The sequence below is a fragment of the Vigna umbellata genome, chromosome 1 (assembly GCF_029865625.1).
Source record: "Vigna umbellata cultivar VRB3 chromosome 1, Vumbellata_1.0, whole genome shotgun sequence".
In the NCBI taxonomy this organism is placed as follows: Eukaryota; Viridiplantae; Streptophyta; class Magnoliopsida; order Fabales; family Fabaceae; genus Vigna; species Vigna umbellata.
In genome coordinates, this window is record NC_142165.1 from 81,996,300 (window position 1) to 82,023,518 (window position 27,219).

The 27,219-nt window shown below is 35.6% G+C and overlaps 1 protein-coding gene across 5 annotated transcripts; it reads left to right on the forward strand.

Annotated features, from left to right (window-relative positions):
• Window positions 1-12,125: 12,125 nt before the first annotated feature.
• On the forward strand, window positions 12,126-23,666 carry LOC124847550 (Eukaryotic translation initiation factor eIF2A family protein). Of its 5 annotated transcripts, XM_047325064.2 has the most exons (13): window positions 12,133-12,317; window positions 12,403-12,757; window positions 13,082-13,268; window positions 18,755-18,989; window positions 19,084-19,152; window positions 19,614-19,715; window positions 19,900-19,940; window positions 20,560-20,693; window positions 20,984-21,047; window positions 22,570-22,666; window positions 22,749-22,870; window positions 23,091-23,113; window positions 23,206-23,666. In XM_047325064.2, exons 1-13 carry the CDS (start codon window positions 12,278-12,280, stop codon window positions 23,291-23,293), a joined length of 1,557 nt encoding a protein of 518 aa, XP_047181020.1. In that variant the 5' UTR covers window positions 12,133-12,277; the 3' UTR covers window positions 23,294-23,666. The 5 variants fall into 5 exon arrangements, 2 of the variants coding, with proteins under 2 accessions (XP_087960537.1, XP_047181020.1); XR_015783619.1 differs by lacking the exons at window positions 23,091-23,113; window positions 23,206-23,666 and adding an exon at window positions 21,295-21,755 and having other exon boundaries at window positions 12,126-12,317; window positions 22,749-22,781; XR_015783620.1 differs by lacking the exons at window positions 22,570-22,666; window positions 22,749-22,870; window positions 23,091-23,113; window positions 23,206-23,666 and adding exons at window positions 21,295-21,755; window positions 21,873-22,283 and having other exon boundaries at window positions 12,126-12,317.
• The last annotated feature ends 3,553 nt before the right edge of the window (window positions 23,667-27,219 follow it).

Here is a 27,219-nt window from a genome sequence, read left to right on the forward strand (position 1 = left end):
TCACTGCTCTCAATGCCTCGTTGAAGAAGTTTATGAAACAAACTGCAACCACTTTTATTCTTCTTTAAACCACCACCAATAAAGTGGTGCAAGTATATTTCTTCTTCAAATTACTATGTTTAATTTTTATACTTTCAAATGAAAATTTTATTTTCGGTAGGTTAATTTTTATTAATTACAAGTATTTAATCAATTGTAACTTAAATATTTTATTTATTTATTTACTAAAAACACGGGCGAAGCCCGCCTGCATATTTTAAATATTTATAAATTATTTAAATTTTAAAAGTAATAATTAAAAGAATAAAAGTAAAAAAATAATATATATATATATATATATATATATAATTATAGATTTAGTTATAGAAAAAATATATTTTAGTTATTGAAATAAAAAAATATTATAAGTAATATTACCTAAATAATTTGTTTTATTATTAGTAATTATTTAAAATTTAAAAAGATGGTTATAAAATGATAAAAGATTAAATAATTATTTTATTTATAATGAGTAATTATTTGAATTAAAAAACAAGCTATTAAAATGATAAAACTGAAAAATAATTTTTTATTATGAATAATTATTTAAATTTAAAAAGAAATTATTGAGATAATAAAATTGAAAAAACAAAAAAGTTCAAATTTGTAAGCAAGTCCGATTTAATATAGGTTTTGGTCGGGTTTATCAACTCTTTTAGTAAATGATAGTAATTTTTTTGTTTAGGAGTTTTTAAATCTAACATTTATGGTATTGTATTGATTATAAATGATAGTAATTGTTTTTTTTTTTTTGAAACTTTTAGATTTAACATTTATACAAGGACGTGGAAAAACACTACAGGGATAAATACTATTTTTTAAATTATTTATCTAATAACTTGTAAAGAAAATGTATAATTATTATGAAATGTTTACACACTAAATTTCATAAGACGAGTAAATGAAAATATTTTGAACATAAAAGCAATAAACTACAAATTTTTATACTAGTTTATTCAACCTAAGTTATGTCCAATTCTCTCTTAAGAATTGTTAAGGAGTTTTACTAATTTTTTCCACGATTACACAAGTTTTGACTTTCTAAGATTTTATTGAGTATTCTCACCACTTTTTGTTACAACGAGTATTAGCACCACTCACTTATTGAATACAGATTTCTTTTAACTTTGGTGTTACATAAGAGATAAACTTTTGTTTTCATAAGAAGCTAACTTATTTTGCTTATTGAGAGATTTCAATGAGAGATACTTTCTTTCCGCCATTGTTTATGATTTTCTATTTCATTTAAACAGTTTGGTCTAAAAAATATTATTTATTGACGTTATAAAATGTTTCTTCATTAGAGAGTATGGTTTTAAACAAATTTCTGTATATAGTAATATTTCATTTATTGCTTTTTGTTAAACTTCAAAACCTAGGTTGTAATAGAAGCAAGGCCTAATTTGGCCCAACAAAGCACATACAAAAGCAAAATAGAAAATAACACAACATAAGAATATATTAGACAATAGTATTGTATATAGGACTTTTTTGTTTTTTTCCTTGTTTTATTAAGTCATCTTTTATGTGTGTGTGTGTGTGTATATATATATATATATATATATTATCTTTTATGAAAGGCAATACAGAACAATGAATTCTTTTTGCATCTTTGCCTCTTTTCTCTCTTTTCTTTGTCTATGTTCTTTTATGGTATCAGAGCTCCTTCCTGGAGTTCTACCCTTTTTCTTCTCTTCATCGTGACTGAAACAAATTCCAATAACACAGGTCATAGTCAAGAATTCAATCTTAATTCTAGTGCCTTTTCTTACTCTAGTCTCATTCCTTCCAGTCCCTTCTATATTCATCCCAGTGAAGGACCTAGTTTTGTTTCTATTACACCTGTTCATATAGAAAATAATTACCATTCTTGGTCTCGCTTCTTTAGAATGATTTTGATTTCCAAAAATAAAATGGGTTTTTTGATGGGTTCCATACTTGTTCCTTCTTTTAAAGATATCTCGTACCATTCTTGGGAACGTTGTAATACATTGATCAATCTTGGCTCCTTAACTATTTGTCTTCCTCCATTGCTTAGAGTCTATTATCTTCTTTGATCACTCCATTGATATTTGGACTGATCTTCAGGAACATTTTTCTCGAGGTGATTTGCTTCGTATAACAGAGGTCCAGGAAGAAATCTTTGGCCTTCATTAAGGTTCAAAATTTGTCTCTGACTATTATATTGTCCTCAAGTCTCTTTGGGATGAACTAGACAATTTTCGCCCCTTTCCTATTTACATTTGTTCCGCCAAGACATATTATCAACAAGATCTTATTATACTCTTCTTAAAGGGTTTGGATGATCGATTCTCAATGGTACACTCCTAAATCTTGCTTATGGATTCTCTTTCTTCCATCAATCGTGCTTTCTCCATGGTTATCCAGCAAGAGCGCCAACATATCCCATCAATGTCATCAACAAACATTGAGGGAGTCAATTCGTTCATCAATGTCGTCAGTTCCTCCTCCCACAACAGGAGTCATGGTGGCGGTCCTTCTCTAAATGGAAGTTTCAAGCAAAACTTAAATAAATATTGTTCATACTGCAAACGAACTAGCCACACCATTGATGTGTGTTATAACAAACATGGGTATCCTCCCGATCACCCTCATTATCTCGATAAACCACACTTCAACGGCGACAATGAATGCAATGACGTTGGCTCTTCCTCCTATGTTAGCAGTGTCGTAAAAAATGCATCCCTTGATGGCTCACAAGTGACAACGACGACAACCCTACATGAATCAAGGTTTACTCTAACCCAAACTCAATATCAATGAGTAATGGATCTTCTAGAACAGCCAAATTCTTCCTTAAATGATGTGGGCTCAAGTGTTAATGTCTAGCCCTCGAATGCTAATTCTTCTCATATCAAACAAAAGGGCCCAATTTCTGATTCTCTTAATATTTCTTTCCTTTTGTGCACCACCGCACACGTTCTTAACTCCAGTAAACACACACCCTCACCATCACCAATCATTGTCCCATGGATCATAAACTCCGGTGCAACAGATCACATTGCGTCCTCTTTACATCTTTTTCAAAATTATTCAAAGATAAAACCTATTGATATATATTTACCCAATGGTACCATTGTTAAATCTTATTTTTTTTGGTAAGGTCCAATTTTCCCTAAAATGAATCCACGATGTACCATATGTATCAGAATTTAACTTCAATCTTCTTTCTATATCAAAATTAATTTCCTCAAATACTCACTTCCATTTTATGATGATTCTTGTCAAATACAGGAAATGGACACATGTCAAATGATTGGTTTGGCTAAATTGACAAAAGGTCTTTACTATTTATAAAACAAAAAGGAAGGAGAAAACCTTATTTCTTGTGCCAACAATGTTGTTACCCCATCTTTATCCTCGGTCAACCTATGGAATTTTAGGCTTGACCACCTTTCTGAAAAACGTCTCAATGACTTGCATAATAAATATCCCTTTATTCCAAAGCATGTTAATGAAAATTGTCATATTTGTCTTCTTTCAAAACAAAGAAAATTGTCTTATACCTCTAGTAAGAGTAGAGCTTCAAATACTTTTGGTCTAATTCATATGGACATTTGGTGTCCCTTTTCTACCCCTTCTCTTAATGGTCACAAATATTTTTTAACCATTCTTGATTATTACAGTCGATTCACTTGGATTGTTTAATTAAAATCTAAAGCTGAGGTAAAAACACATGTCCAAAATTTCATTGCCTTTGCTGAAAATCGATTTGACACAAAAATCAAATGCATTCGCATGGATAATGGTCCATAACTTTTTCTTAAAGATTTCTTAGCATCTAAAGACATCCTTAATCAAACTAGTTGTGTTTACACTCCCCAACAAAATGGAAAAATTGAAAGAACACATCAACACATTCTTATGTTGCTCGTGCACTTATGTTTCAATCTCATCTTCCTAAACATTTTTGGTCCTATGCGGTTAAATATGTTGTTTATTTAATTAACTGTGTTCCCCTCTTCTGTCATTCAAAACATGTGCCATTATGAGCTTTTACACAAACAAACACCTGATTTTTTCATGCTTAAAATTTTTGGTTGTTTATGTTACGCTCCACACACACTCCACGTAAGAAAATTGATGCTCGTTCTCGTGAGAGAGTCTTTCTTGATTTTCAAACTAGAACAAAGGGATATGTTATTTTTTATTTGATTTCTAAAACTATCTTTATATCGCGAGATGTTTTCTTTTCTAAATTTCATTTTCCCTTCACACCAAATTCAAGTTCAAACACCACTGTTCCTCACATCACTATTTCTACTCCTTTCATGGATCCATACCTTGAACACTATCAGCCCCACTCGGCCCAACATTCACACAATCCATTTATTTCTCATGATTCATCTAACTTCTCACCTACTACTCATAGATCTTAATCTGACCCACCTTTTACACAATCCCAAACCACCACACAACAAACTGACACAAGCTAAAATAATTCATCACCTAACCATTTACCATCATCTTCAGATACACAACTTTCAACATCACTTGCACCACCCCTTCGTCGCTCTACTCGCCTCAGCAATTCCTCTCCTTTCCTTCGCGATTTTCAATGTAATTCTTTGTCTACAATGCTAAATCCATCATCTTCTAGGTGCCTATATCAAATTCAATCTGTCATTAATTATTGTCGAATTTCTGAATCTCACGTCATTATTTAATGAATTTCTCTTTGAAGCAAGAACCCCGTAACTATCATGAAGTCGTTTCCCATTCTTGCTGGCTTGAGGCCATGAACATTGAGATTGATGCCTTGGTCCTGAATAAAACTTGGGATATTGTGGACAAGCCTCCCCATGCCAAACTCATCAGTTGTAAGTGGGTTTACCGAGTCAAACGAAGATCAGATGGTTCCATGGAACGTTACAAAGCACGTTTAGTTGCCAAGGGTTTTGCAGATATTGAAGGAATCAAATACTTTGAAACTTTTTCTCCTGTTGTGAAAATGGAAACCATTCGTGTTATTCTTACTCTTGCATCCATTAGTCATTGGCAACTTCGACAATTAGATGTCAGCAACGCGTTCCTTCATGGGGATCTTACTGAAGATGTGTACATGTCCATTCCCCCTAGATTAGGCTTTTATGATCCCTCTAAATGTTGCAAATTGAATAAATCTCTATATGGTCTCAAGCAAGCTAGTCGCAAATAGTATGAAAAACTTTCTATTTTGCTTCTCTCTTGTGGTTATATTCAAGCCCAAGCTTATCATAGTTTGTTCATTAAAGTTTTTGGTCCTAACATTATTGCTATGGTTATATATGTTGATGATATTGTATTGATTGGAAATTCACCTGTTGAAATGGCTCATATTAAACATTTTTTTCACTCTAATTTTCACATTAAGGATCTTGGGATTTTAAAATATTTTATGGGTTTGGAGGTAGCTCATTTAGAAAGAGGGATTTCCTTGTGTCAACACAAATATTGTATTGATTTACTCACAAATGCTACCATGCTTGGTTGTAAACCTTCCTCTACCCTAATGGATAGGTCTCTTCGCCTCCATCAGGACTCTAGCCCCCTCTTTGCAAATCCATTATCCTATCGACGTTTGGTTGGAAGACTGTTATACCTTACTACTACACATATAGACATTGTATATGCCACACAACAACTTAGCCAATTCATGGCTCATCCGAGTCAAGCTCACTACCATGCTGCCATGAAAGTTTTAGCTTATCTAAAAAGTTGTCCAGGTAAAGGTCTTCTTTTTCGTAGAGATTCTCTCCTACAAATATCTCGTTTTAGTTATGCCGATTGGGCCACTTGTATTGATTCTCGGCGATCTATCAATGATTATTGCTTCTTTCTTGGACATTCCTTAGCCTCTGTTCGCTTGAAGGTGAAACACTGTTTATGAAGAAAAGAGAGCGATGATTTGCGAGGCACAAGTTGTTCGTTTGTGCTGATTTGTGAGCGAAGAAAAGCGATCATTTGCGGGATGAAGCTCTTTTTTTTATCTCGCTATCAAGAGGAGATTTGCGCTGATTTGTTCACAAATGACATATGTGCCCTCTAAACTGTCTACACATTATTCTCTGTCCACGTCTCTCTTCCTCGTCCTGGTGCTGCCAAATCTGCCGCCGCGATGTTGTTGTTTCTCGCCACAATTTTTGCCAACAAATCGACCTCCTGGAGCTTAGCCGCCATCTCGCCGTTTCCGTGGTGGACCTCCACTTGCGGCAGGGAGGTGGGAGGAGCACCACCGCGTGTTTGAGAAGATGATGAACAGTGCCAGTCTCAGCCGTAACCGGTTACAGCCTTTGGTTTATCGGTTACAGTGGTGTGAAGGAATGTGAGCATTTCTGTAATCGGTTACGTCTACGTGGTAACCGATTACAGAACTTCGTTGTTTTGGTTACTTGGAGGGGTATTACGTTGAAACTGGAAGCCTGTTTCGACGACGCATTTTTCCCCATTTTCAACCACAAGATACCAAGTACGCAAGGGAGCAGCATCGCCAGCGGACGCGATTCGGGCGCGGCAGTCCTCCGGTTCCCTATCACCGGAGACGATCTTCACCGGAGCGAGCACGATCTGTTACAGGTTCCGCTATCGGATTCGTCATCTTCGTCGGAGGCGGATGAATTGGAGGGAGTCCCGGCAGCTACTTACTGCATGTGGACCGGGTTTCGGGCTGGGTGTGTGGGGTTTGTAGGCGGGGAGGGGAGGGAGTTCTGGGTGGTGGGAGGGTACGGCGGTTGAGGAATATTTTTCTGGTGAATGAGTATTACAGAGATGCGGATGCAGTGGTGAGTATTATAGAGATGCGGATGCAGTGGTGATGGAAGTTGGGGGATGGCGGGAGGTTGGGGATGTGGGATAAATTTTCTTGAGTATTACTGCGGATGTAGTGGTGATGGAAGTTGAAGAGGGGGGGGGGGTGGCGGCAGGAGGTTGGGGATGTGTGGGGGGATAAATTTTCTTTCTTAATTATAGGTTCTTATTTCAAATTTTATGGGATAAATCTTCATTTTTTAAAAATTCAAATAAAAATAATAAAATGCTCTTTATATTACAAAGTTACTTTAAGAAATATTTTTTGATTCTATTTATTTGGGCAGAAATAAATTATTATAAATATAAAAGCTAAGTTATTTTTATGAAAAAAAAAGAAACATTTTATTATAAAAACAAAACAAAAAAATATGTTACAAACAAATACTACATTTAAAAATAAATTTATTTTACTACATTATAATTTTTATAATTTTAAAAATTTAATTTTAAAAATTATTTATAATTTTTTTCTCTTTATAAACATTTTTATAATTAAATATAACATTAATAAATAACATTTTATATTACTTTTATAACTAGGGGCATTTTGGTAATCTTTAATTTATACCAATTAAACTAATTTTTTAAATCTATCACATCAATCAAATCCTACACTAATTCTCACAAACTTTACTTCCAAATCCACTCTCAATTAACCACAAATCCACTCAAAAAAACAACAAAAAAATTACCCTCAAATCCACTCAAATCCATTCAAATCATCTCCCCCAAATCATCTCCCCCAAATTCTTTCAAAAGAACACACCCTTAATCTTATGGAAGACCAAAAAACAAAGCATTGCCTCTCGCTCTTCTTCTGAGGCCGAGTATCGCACTCTTGCATCCACTACATGTGAACTCCAATGGTTGTCTTACTTACTTAATGATCTTCAAGTCACTTGTTCTAAATTTGTTGTTTTATTTTGTGATAACCAAAGTGCTCTTCACATCGTTGTCAATTCTGTCTTTCGTGGACACAAAAAACATGTGGATATTGATTGTCATTTAGTTCGTAAAAAATCTCAAGGGTTAATGCATTTACTACCAGTTTCCTCCTCACATCAACTGGCTGCTATATTTACCAAAGCTCTCCTACCTAGACTCTTTCATTCTAATTTGTCCAAGTTGGCGCTAGTTGATATTTTCCTACCTCTAGCTTGTGCGGGGCTAATAGAAGCAAGGTCCAATTTGGCCCAATAGAGCACATGCGAAAGCAAAACAGAAAATAACACAACAGAAGAATATACTAGGCAATAGTACTATATATATAGGACTTTTTTGTTTTTTCCCTTGTTTTGTTCAGTCATCTTTTGTGTATATATTACCTTTTATGAAAGGCAATACAAAACAATGAATTCCTTTTGCATCTTTGCCTCTTTTCTCTCTTTTCTTTGTCTTTGTTCTTTTAGGTTGCTTAGATGATATATTTTCTAGACGATTTTGTCTTAACAGAATGACCATGCGGGACATGTATGCAAGAAAAGTATTGAATGAATGAATATTTTGACTCTTGGTTCATTTATGTAAGCTCCATGTAACATCCCAAATTAACATAATAAAACTACTATTTAGATTATTTTATGAAAAATAAAAATTAGTACAAGATAGTAAATTTATATATTATGTACTCACAATTATTTAAAATTTGTAAATGAATTTTTAGAAAAGAAAAGCATTTATTTTTTATTAACGAGGAGACATTGTCGAATACATGAGTACATAAATGTTTATTAGTGTAGTTTTGGATTTTTAAATCGTGTGATATGCTTCAGTTTACAAAAAAAACTAATCTTATAAAGACGTGATGACAATTTTGAAAATTTCTCAAACCTATAGGCTTCAGTTGCAAATAAACCAAAGCCATACGTATATTTCTGCTTCAGTCCCCATAACCACGATCGAAAGATGTGCAAAAAATTTAAAAATTTTTCAAAATTTTTGTTATTATTTTAATTATATTATCTGAGCGAGTGGATTTGACATCAGTTATACAATTGTTGAGACAAGATCGTCTAGAAAGAGACTGAATCATCTATAACATTTTTGATTTTGAAGTTTAACAAACAACATTAAATGAAGTAGTCTTAAGTAATTAAATGTGTAAGAAAAAGGAAAGAACATGGATACATCATGCAAAGAAAAAACAGAGTAAAATCCAACACTCTAATGATCACAAGAGAAAAAACGTCTAAACATTAAAAAATGAACATCACATAATCATATATGCACTAAACATCTAGATGCATGTTTAGCCTAAAAAGATATCAGAGAAAAATATTTAAATATTAGAAGCATCTAAACGTTAAGCTAAATCAGAGTAAAAGTCAAGGTTGTGTCTAAAATTACATGAGATTATAAACAACATAAAAGATGAGCTAAAACGATCTAAAAGCGTCTGATCAGTAGAAGAAGTCTACATACAATGTGCCCAAAAATATACAATCATAAAGCAATAAGCATAAGAAATATCCAAGTAAATTTTGTGAAGCACAAGAATCAATCAAATAACACATACCTTACAACAAGTATTGTCTAAAAGAACATAAGCGCAAAAATATAAATAAATACATCTTTAGTCCAGAAGATAACACTTCACTCTCAAAAAGAGATATAATATAAAACACTAGTAATACAAGAAGACAAGAAGCTTACTAAGACAAAGATCAAGATCGTATAACATTTTCACATGAATCACATACTAACAAGCAATGAGTGGGATAGATGATTAACAAAACATTGCCTTTGTAAAACCTATATCGCTAAATAAAAAGGCCTCTTACGAAAGCTAAGCGTTTTATGACAAAGCTCTATCCAAAAGCTTTGAGAAAAGCCTTAGTAAACACTCTAATACATGAGTAGACGCACTACTAAAAGATTTCCTCATACAATGCGTCAATGTACAAAATGAGAGACTTGCTAAACACACCCATGCTAATGCTTTGGTAAATAATGTTAGATGAGTATAAGGTATAAAATGATATTTTTGGTAAACGTATTAAAAGACACAAACATTGTTCCAATAACATATGTCGAAGGATATCTTACTAAACGTACTCTTGAATCAACCAAATGATTACTAAAAAAGAGCTTTCACGAAAAGTCTTGCAAAAGTTAAAAGATACCTTATGCTAAATGAAATTTTCATCCAACAATAAAACTTTCATAAATTGTTTGGTATCTCTACAAGAATATTTAAACGATCAAATCCTGTCTAAGCAGTGTAAAATCATATTTAACCGTCACGAATTTTTTATTTTTAAAATTTTACTTAGTTTTGAAAACAAAATTGAAGTGCATTTGCTCCACGTCTTTATTCATAGATGAGCAAAGTTGGCTCAAATTTCTTAGGTTGAAAAATTGATTAATTTTAAAAAATTAAAAATTTAAATTAATAATAATTAAAATTTGGTTTAATGTCTCGGTAGGTCCCTATTTTCGGCGTGAATTTCAAATAGGTCCCTTTTCTTTTCGGCGTCTCAATTGGGTTCTTTTTTGTGTAAAATTGGAGCAATTAGGGGTCTGCCGTCAAATTACACAAACGGTCGTTTAAATTTGCCTACGTGTTATTAAAAATGATTTTGAATTAATTTTTGTATTAAAAAATGGATTTGTTCTTCAAGGGCAAAAAAGGCAAACTGGGGCAAACCCTTTTCATATAATCCTCTTCATATCATCTTCTCTTTGCCATTCCTCTGATAACCTCCAATCGCACCTCACCGGCGTTAGCCACGACAAACAGTGGAAGGAGCAGCCTTACGCACCTGCAGCAGCGCGACGAATCGAACATCTACCACACAGATTTGCGTCTCACAACACCTCCATTACAGATCTTGCGTTTGTGATAGATAGTGATATCACTTTCAAGAGTAAAGAATGGGTGACAAGAAGAAAAAGGCTCAGATGTTTGTGAAACTAGTGTCTGCTGCCGGCACTGGATTTTGTTGATTTACCTTGATTTATGTAGTTCTGGGTTAGATTTGTTCGGTTTAGATTAGGAAATTACCTAAATAAGAGAGGATTGTGGCAACTTTGTGTTAGAGTTTTGTAATGATTGTTTCAGAGAGGAAATTACCTTGATTTATGTAATGATTTTTGGGTAGAAATTACTTGTACCCATTTTCAGGTCAATCTGGAATCAACACTCTAACTGCTCAACTTCAATACAACCTTTAATATTTTCGTTTTTGGTCAAGCATTGGTTACCACTAAGTGGCATTGTTGTTGGAATAGAATGTCTAACTTCTGTTCACATTCTCACTGGCCCTCTGTTTGTTTGCTTCGTTTATTCTTGGATTATGCCAGCTCAAGTAAGGCACTTAAAAGTTAGTTTGCAATTACGGTTGAGCTCAATTATGTAGAGATTTTTTTCCCAGTCTCTGCCTACTGCAACCATACAAACTCCAACCTTTGACTCCTCTCATCCGTAACCACCTCAACGCCTTCATCATCTATCATACACTTCTCACACTACTCTCCACCCCTCACACTACTCACCTGTATTCACTAGGAACCATCAAGAACCACTCGGGCACAAACAAAACAAATTTTGAGTTTCTCTTCATGTCTCCAACAGTAAAAAAACAGGAACAGTGAGAAGCACGGTGAAGTTAGGTTGTCGGAGAAGAGCGAAGAAGGAGAAGGTCGCGTTGACGCTGGTAAATCTTCCTCCTATGGTGACCGTCATTGCCGGTGGCTGTCCTAGCTTGACGGAGTGTGGTCGCGCAACGGTCGCCTGACTGGAGATCTCGAGGGGTCGCGACGGTTGTGGACGCTGGTGCAGGAGTGCTTTGCCCGAAGTGAAGCGGGGCGCTGGGAGAAGCCCTGGTGGTGACCGGCGTCGTCGCCGGCGGTCCTGATAGCGAATAGCATCGTGACCTCTTGTAAGTTCTTCATTCGGAAGGGATTTCCCCTCCGCGCTTCCAATCGAAGAAGAAAAGAAGAACCGCGCTTCCAATCGAAGAAGAAAAGAAGAAAAGGGTTTGCCCCAGTTTGCCTTTTTTGCCCTTGAAGAACAAATCCATTTTTTAATACAAAAATTAATTCAAAATCATTTTTAATAACACGTAGGCAAACTTAAACGGCCGTTTGTCTAATTTGACGGCAGACCCCTAATTGCTCTAATTTTACACAAAAAAAACCCAATTGAGACGCCGAAAAGAAAAGAGACCTATTTGAAATTTACGCCGAAAATAGGAACCTACCGAGAGATTAAACCTTAAAATTTCAACCAAACCAAAATGACTTATTTATGACGAAAAGTGGGTTTAAAAATAATTTAGGGAGAAAATAAAGTAGCGCAGTGCAAGTGAAGTGAGTTTCGGTTCAGAGAGAGTTGTTGCAGAATAGCAGCTTCAACACAGTAACAAACAGAAACAGAAGAAGAAGCTTCTGAGTTATCCGTCGATTCGCTGAACATCAATAGCTTCCAATGGCGTCAAATAGCCAATCACCGCCTCTCGAGATATTAGGTATTCATCAACCAACACCAACTCCAACTTCTCTCCGATTCAATGACTTTCTCTCGCTAACTTTTCATCTTCGCATTCTTCACAGTTCGAGGACCCGAACAATTTTCTCTCTGGACGGGGCCACCCTTCGCCGACGGTCAACCCGCCGTCAAGCTCGAAAAAGTTAACTGCATCAATGCCAAGTTCAGCGACGATGGATCCAAGCTCATGATCACCAAATCCAACTCGTTGATTACTGTGTACGATTGCAACACTGCTAAAGAGATTAGGGCTTTTGAAGTTCCCAATGTCGTTGCCGCTACGTTGTCACCCTGTGGAACTTACTTGCAAACCTTTCAGAAACCTTCGGCGCCGCAGGAGAAGAACGTCACGCTGTGGAAAATCGACACTGGTTCTCCTGTTTACCAACAGTCGCAAAAAAACATGACAAAAGGCAATTGGTGTGTACCAAATTTATTCTTCTTTTAGATAAACTTATACTAAATACTTGTAGCAGAAAACAAAGAAGGAAAATTTCAGTGAGTATTTTTATAAGTTAAATGCATAGATAAGAATAAGTTTTTGGAGAAGCTAAATGGCTGGGCTTTTGCCTTTTTCTAATTTCTTTTCATAAAAACTCTTATTTAAACATGACTTATTTCCTTTGGGTAGATGATAACAATTGGGGAATTTTGAATGCTTATGGTTTATTGATAAATGGCTAACATTCTTGCTGTGGCTATGTTTTAACTGATACTATCTCTGTGTGTCTGTCTATTGTTCAGGCCTGCGATTCAGTTTAGTTCTGATGAAGCTACTGCGTGTCGGTTGGCAACTAATGAGGTGCAGTTTTTTGACACTGGGGATTTTTCTAAAGGAGTTACCATTCGGTTAAGAGTTCCGGGGGTTGCTGCTGCTGAGCTTTCTAGTTTACCGGGGTCCCATGTAGCTGCATTTGTTCCAGAATCCAAGGTTTGTATCTATCCGTAATGCTTATTATGGAGGCTTAGTTTATATTTCTGTGACCAAATGAATGAGAACTTGGTATTATTGATCATTTGGCATGTATGTTAGGTTTCTAATATATGATATAATTCTTTATCGCAGTCATGGAAAGGATCTGGTAAGGCTGTTATCCTGTTGTGTATTCATGATGCTCAGTTGACTCAAGTGGTTTGAGATAACTCAAATAACTTATTGAATACTTAACTAATACTTCTATAGAAGTTATAGCATTTCACAAATGGTTCCTTTACTTGTACTTTCTCAGTTCAGTGTCTATTCATTTAATTTGTCGTAATTGGTGCTGGGTGAATGGAAGGACCAAATTGAAACACATGAATACATTCAATAGTTCTCTTTATAAAATCAGTAAGTGTAAGGATCCAAATTGAGAAATGGTGTATCTTTCAAAGACTCAGCAATTTACTCGTCAATATAGCATAATAGAATCTTATAGGGTATTTATGGATTATATAGTATAGTGTTGTGTAATTACAATAATTACGATAATTGTAAATCCTTTATTTTATTGCTTTAACTGCTGATATATTTCTATTGAGTAGTTAACTGTTTGTTTCAGTGCTAATAGTGTTACAATGATAGTAATCTTCTTACTGTCAATTTTACTATTGGAGCTTCCTGATCAACTAATGGTACGACTAAATTAAAGTATTATAAATGACAACCTTCACTTTATAAGCTGATTTTATGCAATTGAGTTAGGTTTAAAAACAAACCATAAGATGGCATCAAAGCTCTTCTGATTTGGAATTTGGTTTAACTTAACTTCAAAATTGACATATAAGGTGAAGGTTGTCCTTCACTTGTATAATTTAAGTTAACCATATCAATAGTTGATGTATGATCTCTAACTTAACAATGTAAGAACTCCAACACCAAGTCTCTCCCATTAAAGATTGGGCATCTTATTTTGCTGGAGTGTACATTGATTGTACCTTTAATGGGTCACACATAGATGTTCATTCTTGCAAACTTGATACTTAAGATGTCCAGTTCTCGGCTTGAGTGGTATACTTAAAATCTCTCGTCAACTATTAATATGATTAGACTGAAGTATATAGGTGGAGGAAAACTCATCTTATAAGTCAAATTTAGGGGTTAAGTTAGGCCCAAATCTAAATTATAAAAGCTACTTTGGGTTATCAATACTTTTTCCGTTTTTTTATGACAATAAGATAATTACTCCCAATGTACTTGGTTGTTGTATTGAACAAGAAATCGGTTTGAGTTATTTTGTACCATTGCATCCCTTCAGATGAATTTCATATTCAGCTTGTTGTTTCGATTCGTACTGTGTTAAGTAATTGCATGTGAATACTTATCCCAACAATTCCAAATATTCATGGCATAACACAGTATTCTTCACCAAACTTCACATCCTCGTAGCCTTAAACAAAATGGGGTTGTTGAACACAAACACCTCATTTAAACGTCTTAGGCTATGTGTTTGTTCCTAAGACAACAAGTGAAACCCTTTCTTATTCAAGATGGTAATTGGCCATGGTTGAAGAGATGTGTGTATTTCAGACTGAGTAATGAGATAAGGGACCTTTGTTCCTTTTGCTGTAAGGAAGTTCGTTGTAGGATGCAACTGGAACTGTGCGATTAAAGTTGGCCTTGATGGTCAGCTGGATTGATTGCTAAAAGTCATAAACAAGTTCTTGGTTTGAATTATGGATATATGGGGCCACTTTTTCTTTGATAGCTAATGTGACTAATGTTTGATCATTCTTGTTTATTGCGGCTATCTTCAATTGGCCTCTTTACTACCTTGGTATGGGAAGTGGTTTGCTCTATGTGATCTCACCGCAAAAGTTTAGATGGAGCAAACTTCTAGATTCATTTCTTAGGTGGTAGTTCTTGAGACTAGTCAGTTAAATTTTTATATCTTTGTATAGTCTATAATTTCATAGGGTTTGAATAAGTTATCCCATGGTGGGGCACGTATTGTCCCAAAGGGGCAATTATCATAGTAGAGGTTTGGTGGGCTAAGACACCATGAAATCATTATGCTTGGGTTGATATGTTCTTAGGTAGAAAAAGTTGTCCATGACTATTCACTATAGCTTTTGGCCTAGGATTAAGTGTTTGATTCGAAAAATGGATATCTAGATAACAAATTTTATAAAGGCTCGGTTTGTTGAGACACTCTGTATCCTAATACCATACTTTTTGCTAGATCGAGGGGAACCAAATTTAATCCTTGAAAGATACTGAAGAATGGTACAGAAATTGAAATATCTCACTTGTCTTTTGCATTCGGATGTTATAATTCACGTTTTGAAGCATGGTAAAAGAGTTTGAGGAAAAGGTCTAGAATCTGAAGTGAAAGGCCTTACTTGAGTAGTGGGGTATTTAGATACTGATTGTAACCTCTCCTCCTAACAAGAGATCTATTTTTGGGCATTGCATTTCATTGGTGATAACCTGATTTCTTGGAAAAGTTAGAAAAAAATGTTTGAAAAGTAGAATGTTGAGCCATGGCATCTATTTGCAAAAAGTGTAGAAGTAAAACATTGAGCTGTGGCTATTAAACTTAACCAGTTATTTTACTAATGTAGATCTAGGGAGGTTATGCAGATGACACTCATTTGTGATAATCGAGCTACATCACCTCTAATTCAGTCTTTCACATGGAGACTAGACACATTGTTAGGAATCTGGGTAAGAATCCTAACTTTCTACCTCACTCGCACACTTCAGTAAAACTCACAACAAGAAACGGTAATGAATCGACTATATTCACATCAAAGAATCAAGAATACAACTGGGGAAACCAGGAGCTTAACCTCCTTCACCAGGTCTGAACCGGTCTACAACTCAAAGTAAAAACTGTCTACCCGTAACTACAAAAGAGGTCCTTTTTATAGACCTTTTCCCGCCCCCTTTAACTGCTCAACAATTAAGTACTCATCTTTATTTCTCTACTATCTTTCTCCTTTCATAAACCCTCCATGTCCTAACATTACTCTCCCCTTGAGGATCAACCTTGTCCCCAAGGTTGAACTCTGGAAAATGCTCTTGCATTGTTATCTTGTCTTCCCAAGTTGCACTATCCGCCCCTCCTGCTTGCCATTCAACTAGAACCTGCTCCCGCCTGTCCTCCCCTTGCTGTTGGATCCTTCTATCCAATACCTTGGTTGGCCAGCAAGATGGCCCCTCCATCTGCAAATCCATTGGCCGAAAAAGCCGATAGCTCCATTCGTTGTGGCTCCGCTTCGACCTCCTCCTCTTCATCTTCCGCTAATAACACTACCCGTAAACTCCTCTCAGGGCATTGGTGCCCAGGGCTGAAGGCCCCCCCACATCTAAAACACCTCCCTTCTTCCCTTCGTTTCAGAAATTCTGGGTAGGGAAGGTTTCGCGAGTTCCTTCCTCTTCCTCTACTATCACTTCCCACGGGGCTTCCTCCTCTCGCCGAATTACTCTCGGCCGCGCTGTCTCGTCTCACTGATCCGACGCTCTCGGTTGGGGTCGTTCTTCCCGGATTGCTCCTCGGCAGTTCGGTTCTTACTACCACCGCTCCTCCTCCTGTCGTTCGCCCCCATGAGGGGGAATTTTTGGATGCCGTCCAACCCATCAAACCTAGCCCGTGTAGAACCTCTTCGACGTCTCGCGCTAGTTTCATCGCCGCCATCAAATTTCGTGGGTCGTGCAGTCTAACCTGGCATCGCAATTCCTCTTGTGGGCCCGCCAGAAAGTATCCCAACAACTGGTCGTCCGAAAACGCCTTCGTTTATCCGGCCAGTGCTTCAAATTCTCTCACGTATTCTTCCACGGTGACTGTTTGCTTGATCGCCGCCATCCTCTAAAAAATGCCGCCACGGTAGCGACTCTCGAACCTGATCAACAACGCTTCCTTGAGTCCCTCCCACGATCGGTTGCTCGCCTTTTCCTTCCAAAACTTAAACCAATAACCGGCGCTTCCCTCCATGCTAATATGGGCCAGTTCGATCTTCTCTGCCTCCGCCACCGCCACCTTCTGTATCTCAAAGAATTTTTCGGCCCTGTTAATCCAATTCAAAGGATCGGGTCCTTCAAAAGTGGGTAACTCCACCCTTCGCCTCCAATTGGGTTGGTTCTCTGAACGCTCCCCATCTCTTTCTCCTTCTGCGTCGTTGCGCCGACCACCCCCATTATCATTGACTGAACCAGGCTCCCGTCGGAGCTCTCCCTGTTTTGCTTGGTTCGCACACCCATCAACCGTAACAATTCTTGGATGTCTTTCTGCATCGCGATCGAGTCTCTCCGGTTTGCCGCTGACTCCGCCTTCAATTCGTCTACGGCCATTTCCAGATGTTCCATTCGTCCTTCAACTACATTCATTCTTCCCTCAATTCGGTTCTCCAGAGCATGTAACTCCCCTTCCATCTTGTTCTCCCCCGATTTGGGATCCGGCAGGTCGGACCACTTTGTTAGGAATCTGGGTAAGAATCCTAACTTTCTAGCTCACTCGCACACTTCAGTAAAACTCACAACAAGAAACGGTAATGAATCGACTGTATTCACATCAAAGAATCAAGAATACAACTGGGAAAACCAGGAGCTTAACTTCCTTCACCAGGTCTGAACCGGTCTACAACTCAAAGTAAAAACTGTCTACCCGTAACTACAAAAGAGGTCCTTTTTATAGACCTTTTCCTGCCCCCTTAACTGCTCAACAGTTAAGTTCTCATCTTTATTTTTCTACTATCTTTCTCCTTTCATAAACCCTCCATGTCCTAACACACATTGAAGTAGCTTGTCATTCCTTAGAAAGAATTTATTAGGAGACATTACTGCTAGCTTTGTTAGTTTAGATTACCAATTAACAAATGTTTGCATGAAGTTTTGGATATGACCACATATAACTTACGTATGATATGTAACAAACTTGGTACAAATTATCTATATGCTCTAGGTTGAAGGAAGTTGTTAGAAAGATTGTAAATTGATTAATTATATATTATATGATATTATTTAATATGTAATTACAATAATTATTAAGGTAATTGCTAATCCCTGCATTTATTGCTTTTAATATAAATAATGTTTTCCAGTGTCATTGTGACATGGATTCCTATGCATCTCTCTCATTTTTCTTCCCCTCAAAATCATTTTTAATATATCAATATTCACCCAAAGAAATTATTGATTATTGCATTTTCCTGGGTTTGTTAGATCTATCGGTAACTTAAGAATGACTGATCCCTATTTATGAAAATATGTGCTCCTAGAGACATTTAACTATTGGAAATCTAATCTGATTTTCTTTGCCTATGGAATCTTCAATATTCCTTATGTCCCATTGATAGTCAATATTGATAAAATTAAAAAATAAAAATAAAGGTTTAGAGTACAGGTTTATATTCCATGTGGCAGGCACCTAGAAATAATGGTTATTTATCACACCCTTTTGATTTGATGCTTATGTTATGAAGTTCTGTATCTTGTAGGGGGTTCCTGCAAGTGTACAGATATATGCTAGCAGAAATGCGTCTCAAAGTCAAGCTGTTGCTCGACGTAGCTTTTTCCGATGTTCAACCACCCAACTTAAATGGAATCATGGCTCAACTGGGCTTCTAGTGGTGGTGCAGTCAGATGTTGACAAAACTAATCAGAGTTACTATGGAGAATCAAAATTATGCTATTTGACAACAGATGGAATGCATGAAGGACTTGTGCCTCTCCGTATGTTCTTTCTGCTAGTAAAATAACTGATAATTGGTTATATAATCTCGATAATAAGTGTAACATTCTATTTTTTTTTTTTTTAAATTGACAGGGAAAGATGGACCTATTCATGATGCTCAGTGGTCATATTCTGGCTTGGAATTTGCTGTTGTGTATGGATGTATCCTTTTCTCTGTGATATATAGAATATGATGATAAGCAGCATGAACTAAAGTTCCCACAAGTTAATATGTCTGCTGAAGATCAGCTAACATGGAATATTAGTGGCAAGGTTTGATATGTTAAACAAAATAGTACACATGGCAAAGTCATAAGCCCATTTTGGAAACAGACCGTTATCTTTGGATGCTTATATATCTATGCTAGGTAATGCTTTTTAAAAATATACTAGAGATGTCTTTCTATCATTTACTTTTTAAACACCTAATCCGCGTCTCATATATGGATTTTGATAAGATACACCAAACTGGTCAAGATGTTTCCTACTTAGTTTTTTATGCCTCATGATTCATACCATTTTAAGAAGTAAGATGGTGGTTATTTTGGATATGTGTTGTATTAATGACTTCTTAATGACTCTCTATGGATCTCTTGAATGTATTTTTCCTGAACCTGATTTAGTCATGCCTGCTAAAGCAACTTTGTTCGACAAGAAGTGCAATCCTCTTCTAGAGCTTGGAACTGGTCCTTACAACACTATTCGTTGGAACCCAAAAGGGAAATGTATCCTTGGCTGGTGAAATGGCATTCTTTGTATTAAGTCAAATAAATGTGAACCACTTATCAGATGGAAGATTTCTTTCTGTTTTAAATTTTTAAACGGTTTTGGTAACAGTTGAAATTTTTAGTGGTTCAATATTCTTATGACAAGGATCTAAAATTGGGTTCCTTGATTGTTAACTTCAAGTTTTATGTTTGGCTGGCTTTGGTAACTTGCCCGGTGATATGGTATGTTCTTACTATTTTGAATCAATTATGCTCTGTTTTAGTTTTTCCTTTCTGTGAAAAAGGTCGGATGCGTGTTTAGCTTATCTATAGGATGTTGAACAACAAATTATGTCTTATAACCACTTCTAGAGAATAAGAATCAAAAGAGTGTGTTTGGGTAAATAACATCTGAATTCCTGGGGACTTGTACCTTATATATGTCCATGAAACATATTGGAATAAGCTAAAATAGAAGTTACAATAACAAAGCTCTTCCAGACATCCCTTAAAAGTGTTATGTTGTCTTCATCCTTAGTGAATCTCAATCTCTGTACTCCATTTTTTTCAATGATTATTGACGTGTGGTTCTTATTTTTAGTGCTCCTCTCTTCAACTTATTTTGAAGAAATATTCATTCTGATTTTGGTGGCTTTGGAAAAAAGTGATTATTTTCAAAAATTTGTGGTTCCCACAGATGTACATTGCATTTTTGTATTTAGTTATTAGAACAATAACTGAAATGAAAAATAAATCACAAGTATCTGTTGTAATTCCATATGATTCGTGCTCAAATGCTTACAAGATTGCAAACACATGCTCTGTATATGAACTTCATATGTTTTTCATGCTTATGTGCTAGGTATTCTGGGATTACATAGATAAAAAGCAACTTGGAACCACTAAGGCTGAATGGTCTGTGACTAGTGAATGGTCACCAGATGGGTGCTATTTCATGACAGCTACAACAGCTCCAAGGCTTCAAGTTGACAATGGGTATGTATTATTTGCCATTACAGGACCTTGAATTTCTTAATGCCTAAAAATATGCATTATTTTGTTGTTAATGTAATGATGCCATCATTGGCCCCTTTATTTGTTTCCATTCATTTGATCATATATAGTCAAAGGTTAATTTGGACAACAGTAAAATGCTTACGGGCAATAATCAGATGATTTGTGGGAGAACATTTCACTGATTGTTGCCTGTTTGTTTCCACCTTTTGGTGATCATGATCTTATTCACAAGGATTTTTCTTGTTATATTTTATTTTCTTCTTTTTAAGGATCAAGATTTTTCACTACAATGGGTCATTGTACTTCAAGAAGATGTTTGACAAATTGTACCAGGTCAGCCTTTTACTTTTGTTGATTCATTTGTTTTTGGGTTAAATATGTTTCTAGTTTTTATACTTTTAAGTAAAATTGCATTTAGTGCCTGATGCAAATTATGTACCAATTTCATCCCCATACTTTACGAATGAATGTATACCGTCCTTGGCAGCCAACAATATTAGAATCTTTCTGATGTGGCATACAGCGTTCTACAATGGATTAAAATTAAACGTTAACATGCCTGTGTATGGGTTTTGCCCAGGACAGTGCCCTTAAGGTCACTGATGGTGGCACCCAATTCAAGGAAGATGTTTGGTCCAAGCCCCGTGACAGTGCCGATTGGGAGAAGGCTAGGGTTAATGTCTCTGTTGTTTATGGTGTTATGCCACATGATGCTTATCGTGCTGCCAAGGGTGCCCTTACTGTCAAAAACCCAGTCCTGTGCCATCCTTTGCTGCTGGAATCAGCTTCGTTTATCACTCAAAGAACCCGTTTGCCCTCACTCCTCTCCTATGTTGTGAGGTTGTAGCTAGTCTTACGAATTTGGTTGCTCTGTTATTAAAATTAAGTGCTGTTTTTTGTGGAAGGAGGACTGAGTGTGATTGTAGGAAAACAAATTTGGAGCTTGTGGCAATGATGAAGTTGTCGTGGTCTAAGTAGTGATTCATTGCAATTTTGTGTTTGTTGGTGGGATTGGAAGCATCGAAACGTTGCTTGTGAAAGGTTGGTAAGTTTGTTTTTCCGTTTTTGTTCATGAATTGGGGGTTTTGATGGTTTAGGGTTTGATATTATTGTTGGTTTGGGTGGAATGACATTTGAATAATGATAGTAAACTGTTAGGTTATGGTTGTGCAATGAAATCCTAGTGTTGTATATCTTGATCTATGCGGAGGAGTCGTGGATCGAAATCTACAGCATCATCATCTTCACATTTAGGAAGGACCAAAAGTTTGTAGTTACGGGGAAAGATTGTTGCTTCTCAAAGCCAACACATTGAAGAACAAATGAAGAATGTTCTGGAGATATAGAAACTGGAGAATAAATAAGAAAATTTAATTTAGTATTGAATTTTGTTATAATGGTTAGTGGTTTTTACTCAACAGCAACAGCAGCAAAGCACACCAATATACAAGGGCAACACACAAAGCAGCAAAAGGGGGACCTTTTTCTGTGTGGACTTCCTTCTAGTCTTTTTTCAAATCGACATCAAACCAGCCCTGCAAATATGAGAGGGGCAAACGTGCAATTTCCAACTAAAACATGTCAATATGCCAAACCAGACCCAGACACGTGGAGGTTTAATTTTAATCCACTGCGGAATGTCATTTGCCATATTATAAAGAGTCAAACGTCCATGGTGGCTGAGGACGTTTTACATTCATTCATAAAGTGTGGGGATGAAATTGATACATAGTTTGTGTCAAGGACAAAATGCAATTTTATTAAGAAGTATAGAGACTAAAAACATATTTTAACTTTTTATTTTTCTTAGCACCTTTTCATAAATATAACTGAATTGCATGGCAAATATTTGTAGGTTGATTGGAAACCAGAGTCACCCAGTAAGTTTGGTGATATTGCTGAATTAATCAAGTCTCTAAATTTGGTCCAACTTGAAGATAAAAAACCAGCAGGTTCGTCACCACGCATATAACATTGCATTTTGTTATTATGAGTTGTCTCTTTTGTTGTTTGAAGACCATGACCTACTTGCAGGTCAAGGACCACCAAAGTCAACCCAGACTTCCGTAAAAGCCTCTTCTGCCAATCCCCAAGCGCAAAAGCCTGCTGCGTATCGTCCACCACATGCTAAGAATGCAGCAGCTATTCAGGCACAGGTACACAGTCACACAATCTATGATCTGTCACTGTTTCTATTTTTAATTGTCAATATAAATTTTCAGCAATACTTGAGCATGGTATAAATTTATAGTTGTGAAGTGTTTCGGGTGTTAAGTCAAAATTTTCCAGTATATACATACATGTTTATGCATCTTGCCTTGAACTCTTAGAGCTGATCGGTCTTTAGTAATGCCAAAATTATTTGTATATTTGCAGTTGTTGGGAGAGACTCCTTCAGAGTATGTACCTTTCCTCCACTTCCACTATATTTTATTTTTAAGTTCATATGATTTATATTCTGTTATGAATGGCTCTTTGTTGACTAATTTAGATCAATGAGCAAGAATGCATTACGAAACAAGAAAAAGAGGGAAAAACAGAAGGAGAAAAAGGCTGCTTCTGATGCCAGTTCTTCGTAATGGAATCAATGTTCTTCCTGACGCATTCTAAATTGCTCTTCTACACTAATGCACTCGCTCACCTGAAAATTTGAGGCTTAAGGTTTTGGTTTGCTAGATTTAATTGGATCACCACGTCTCTGGCAGTGAACTTTGGGAAGTTTTGGTTTGCTCAGATTTTGAGGCGATTGAAGTTGTTTTTTAGGTTTGTGCGTTCTTTAGTTTCTAGTTGGGATATAAAAGGTGGAAGAAGATAAATCTCTTTTTCTCTTCTGATAAAAAACTATTTATTGTGAGAGAAGTTAAATTATACGTAGGTCACACATTCTTTTTGTTTCCTGTTGGGACGTAGAAGGTGAAACTTGAAGATAAATATATTTTTCTGCTGATAAAATATGCACTTGTTGTAAGAGAGAGAATTATAAGTAGGGTGATCACACATGCCGAGACGAGTGTGAAAGTACTGATGGAATGAGCTAGGGAAACTATTTAAGTTTTTAAATCTTAGTAATCTATCTAACAAAAGTTACATGCAAGAGTTTCAGGATCGGTTAAAGTATTGAGTGTTTCTTCCTGAATTTTCTCACATTTTTTTCCTGTACTTTCTTACATTTATCTTTGTATTTTTTCACTTCTCTTTGCGTTTACACATTTCAAAAGTAATGTTTTTCAACCGATTTTGAAATCTGTGACTTCGGAAAATCTTTTTCTGTTAAAAGATTTTTTTTTTGAATAAATTTTGAAATGTTGAAAAAAAGTAGAGTGCAGGAATTTTTGAAATACAAGATAGTTTTGGAATTTTAAAAGAATGTAGAGATACTTTTGGGATTTTAAAAGAATTTAGAAATGCTGAGAGAAATACTCTAAAGTATTTAATACAAGAGAAGTGGAATTATACCCTAGGGTTCTCTCCCTCAGCACAACCTAAAGATAATTTTAGGTTTGGTTAAGTTTTTCTGGTGTAAATTCTTCAACCGACTTGAATCTTTCTTTGGTATTCCATATATTAAAGGGCAACGTAAAGGTCGAATTTCAGTTTTTGATTGGGAAAAAGTGCAAAAAAAAAATCCGAACTATTACGCTAACTTTTGTCTTAGAATAAACATAAGCTCTATAATGATCCATAAATACAAAATCACATCCACAAACCTTGGAACCTTTATCTGTTTAATTAGAACTGAGCTTGAATTTTATTGTTTCAAGGTAAAGCGATAGTTAAGGATGGCGACTTTTAAAGCATTTAAAGAAATGTAAGTATTACTTCTTAAAGGGTACAGATAATTTCAATAAAAAAAAATGTATGGTTTATAACATTCCAAAACATATATTAACTTATCAACCTCAAATAAAATACATGAATTAGCAGAAGTGTAATAAATAAATGCTTTCAAGCATTATGAGATATAAAAACTTTTAATAATAAATCTCTTTCTTAAGCACATTTTTCTCGATAATATTACTACATTTAGATGTACATTCGTTACTCATGTATTATTTGTTGATAATGTTATGTGACATTCTTATAACATAGTTATTGTTGGGAGGTTTAACATCATAGATATCCATAATAGCAAGATATTATCCAATATGAGCCAAGTTTTCATGGATAGGGATGAAAAAAAAAACTGTGCCCGCGGGTAACCGCAAATAAAATTCACGACTTATAATTGGTACCTACGAGTATTTATTATCCGCGAGTTGCGAATAATGGATATTTTAATACCAGCACATGCGAGTATTATATAGTCCGTATCCGGGGGTATCTGTTACTTGTAAAAAATAAAATTAATTTATATTTTATCATATTAAATTTAATTAAAATTAAGTTTTAATTTATATTTAATTTAAGATCTAATAATTCGTCAGGTCCTTTTTTGCTGGGAATCTCAAATAGGTTTCTTATTCCTTTTTTGTCTCAATTGAGTCCTCATTTTTGTAAATTGCTACAATTAGAGTCTTGGCGTTAAATTATAGCAACGCTGTTAGGCTAACATACATGGCATGCTGATGGTGCTTTTTTAAATGACGTGACCCAATTATTATGTTAATTAGGTGATTCTAACGTGTATATTATCATTTTTAATTAAAGATATTGGGGAAAATTGAATTAAATCCATGCCTCTTTCTTCGAATTAGGGATTGCGAAGAGAGAGAGTCAAACTTCTTTCTTCGAATTAGGGTTCATTTGAAGAAAATTTGGAATCAATTGCAGATGACCTATTCATGTTTGTCTTCCACATGTAATGGGTGGCATAAGCAAAACCCTAATCTCGTTTTTCGTGGTGGTGGAGGATCTAGGATTGATGGTGTATCACCCGTTTGTCTCTGTGGAGAGAAATCGGTTCTAAGAATTGCGAGAATTGCTAAGAACAAAGGGAAACAATTTTGGGGTTGTCCTAAGTACAAGGTAAAAGAACATGGATGATATGTTGTTTCTATTAGTAGTAAGTCCTTCTAATTGGTGTTTTTTTTGTTATAGAATGGAAATTAAGAAGGTGTTGCAATTTTTTCAAATGATGTTGTGATGATGGTATCGAGGAAAGGGATATGAATATGAAGTGAGAAGGAAAGGATGAGTCTTTCTTGAACAGAGAAGAAATGGGAGGTGGTACAAAGATGATGAGTAATTTGCAAAAATCAATTAAGGTTGTAGAAAAATAAATAAAGGTGTTGATAGGGGTGGTTTCTTTGCTTTGTTTGATTAATATAATTGTAATTTCAATATGGATGACAAATCCATAATGTGTTGTAGCAATGTTTTTCATTGTACTTAGGATACACTGGATTTATGTTAGAATGTGTTTTAGTGAATGAAAGTTTGTTGTATTTAATATATGTGCAGACAAAGAAGTATGATAGGAAATTGTTGGGAAACATGAGACCTGGCCACTCACTGAAACAAGATTAAAAATTGGAAAAGTAAAAAATTTGATGTTACGATGCGGCCAAGCATATTAAACCGGGGCCAACAATTGCACTGAGTATGCTAAGCAATCCAACCATCTTACGATGGGGCCAGGATGATTATTAAAAACCAAAATGCATGAGCTGAAGGAAAGTCACTAAATTTGATTAAAATACTTTTAATTTGATTAAAATACTTGAAAATGAATCCCAAAATGGGGTGGATACCGACATTGGAAAATTCCATAATAAAGACGAAAGGGGGAACATTGCTTGCATTCTTTAAATTGAGCTAGTCCTACCAATTGACAAACTAACAGTAAAGACCAAAAAATAAGCACGTAGTTCTATTTAATTATCAACTTGTTATCATCTCCATGTAGTGGCCTCATGATTCTTTCTACTACTACTACCATCTTCACTTCATCAGTGACACCATCTTCACTGGAAAACACTGCAACATAGTCACAAAAGTATTGTAAACAATATCTCATTTAAGTTGTTTGTCATAAACAAGTATCTTCCATTGATATAACTTGAACCATACAATAAAAAGTATCTTCCCTACCAAATCATATATAAGCTATTTAAGAACCCCAAGACATACATAAAAAACCAAATCAATAACTTCCATTGAAACAACACATACATCCAAAACATAGTAAATAACCAAGTGTACATCTTAAAAGCAGAAACATTGTTTTGTCAAATTTAACTATTACATAATCAGATCCTAAAAGTTGGAATCATCATTCGTAGACCATTCTAGACTTGAGGTTCATCCTCATGTGATAATTCAGAAAATTATGATGATGGGATGACTGGTTGTGACGATGGAGTAGCTTCTTGGGTTGCTTTGGGGCAACGACTTCTGTTGTGCTCAAGGTCCCTACAAAGGCTGCATCTTTTGCGTAAACCACTTTTGCTTAGTCGTGAATCATCCTTTCTGATCTCCCATTGTTCCAGTCTTCTTTTCTTTTTAGGTCTTCCTAGCAATATTCTTTTGCGTGGAGACAACACATCCAGATATGTTGTAATTTCCC

What these genes read in the sequence shown, in the direction of transcription:
- LOC124847550 (XM_047325064.2), top strand. Translation starts at nt 12,278, where the DNA reads ATGGCGTCAAATAGCCAATCACCGCCTCTCGAGATATTAG. An exon ending in ACCGCCTCTCGAGATATTAG is followed by an intron (nt 12,318 to 12,402) that starts GTATTCATCAAC and finishes CATTCTTCACAG; the next exon opens with TTCGAGGACCCGAACAATTT. An exon ending in AGGCTTCAAGTTGACAATGG is followed by an intron (nt 20,694 to 20,983) that starts GTATGTATTATT and finishes CTTCTTTTTAAG; the next exon opens with GATCAAGATTTTTCACTACA.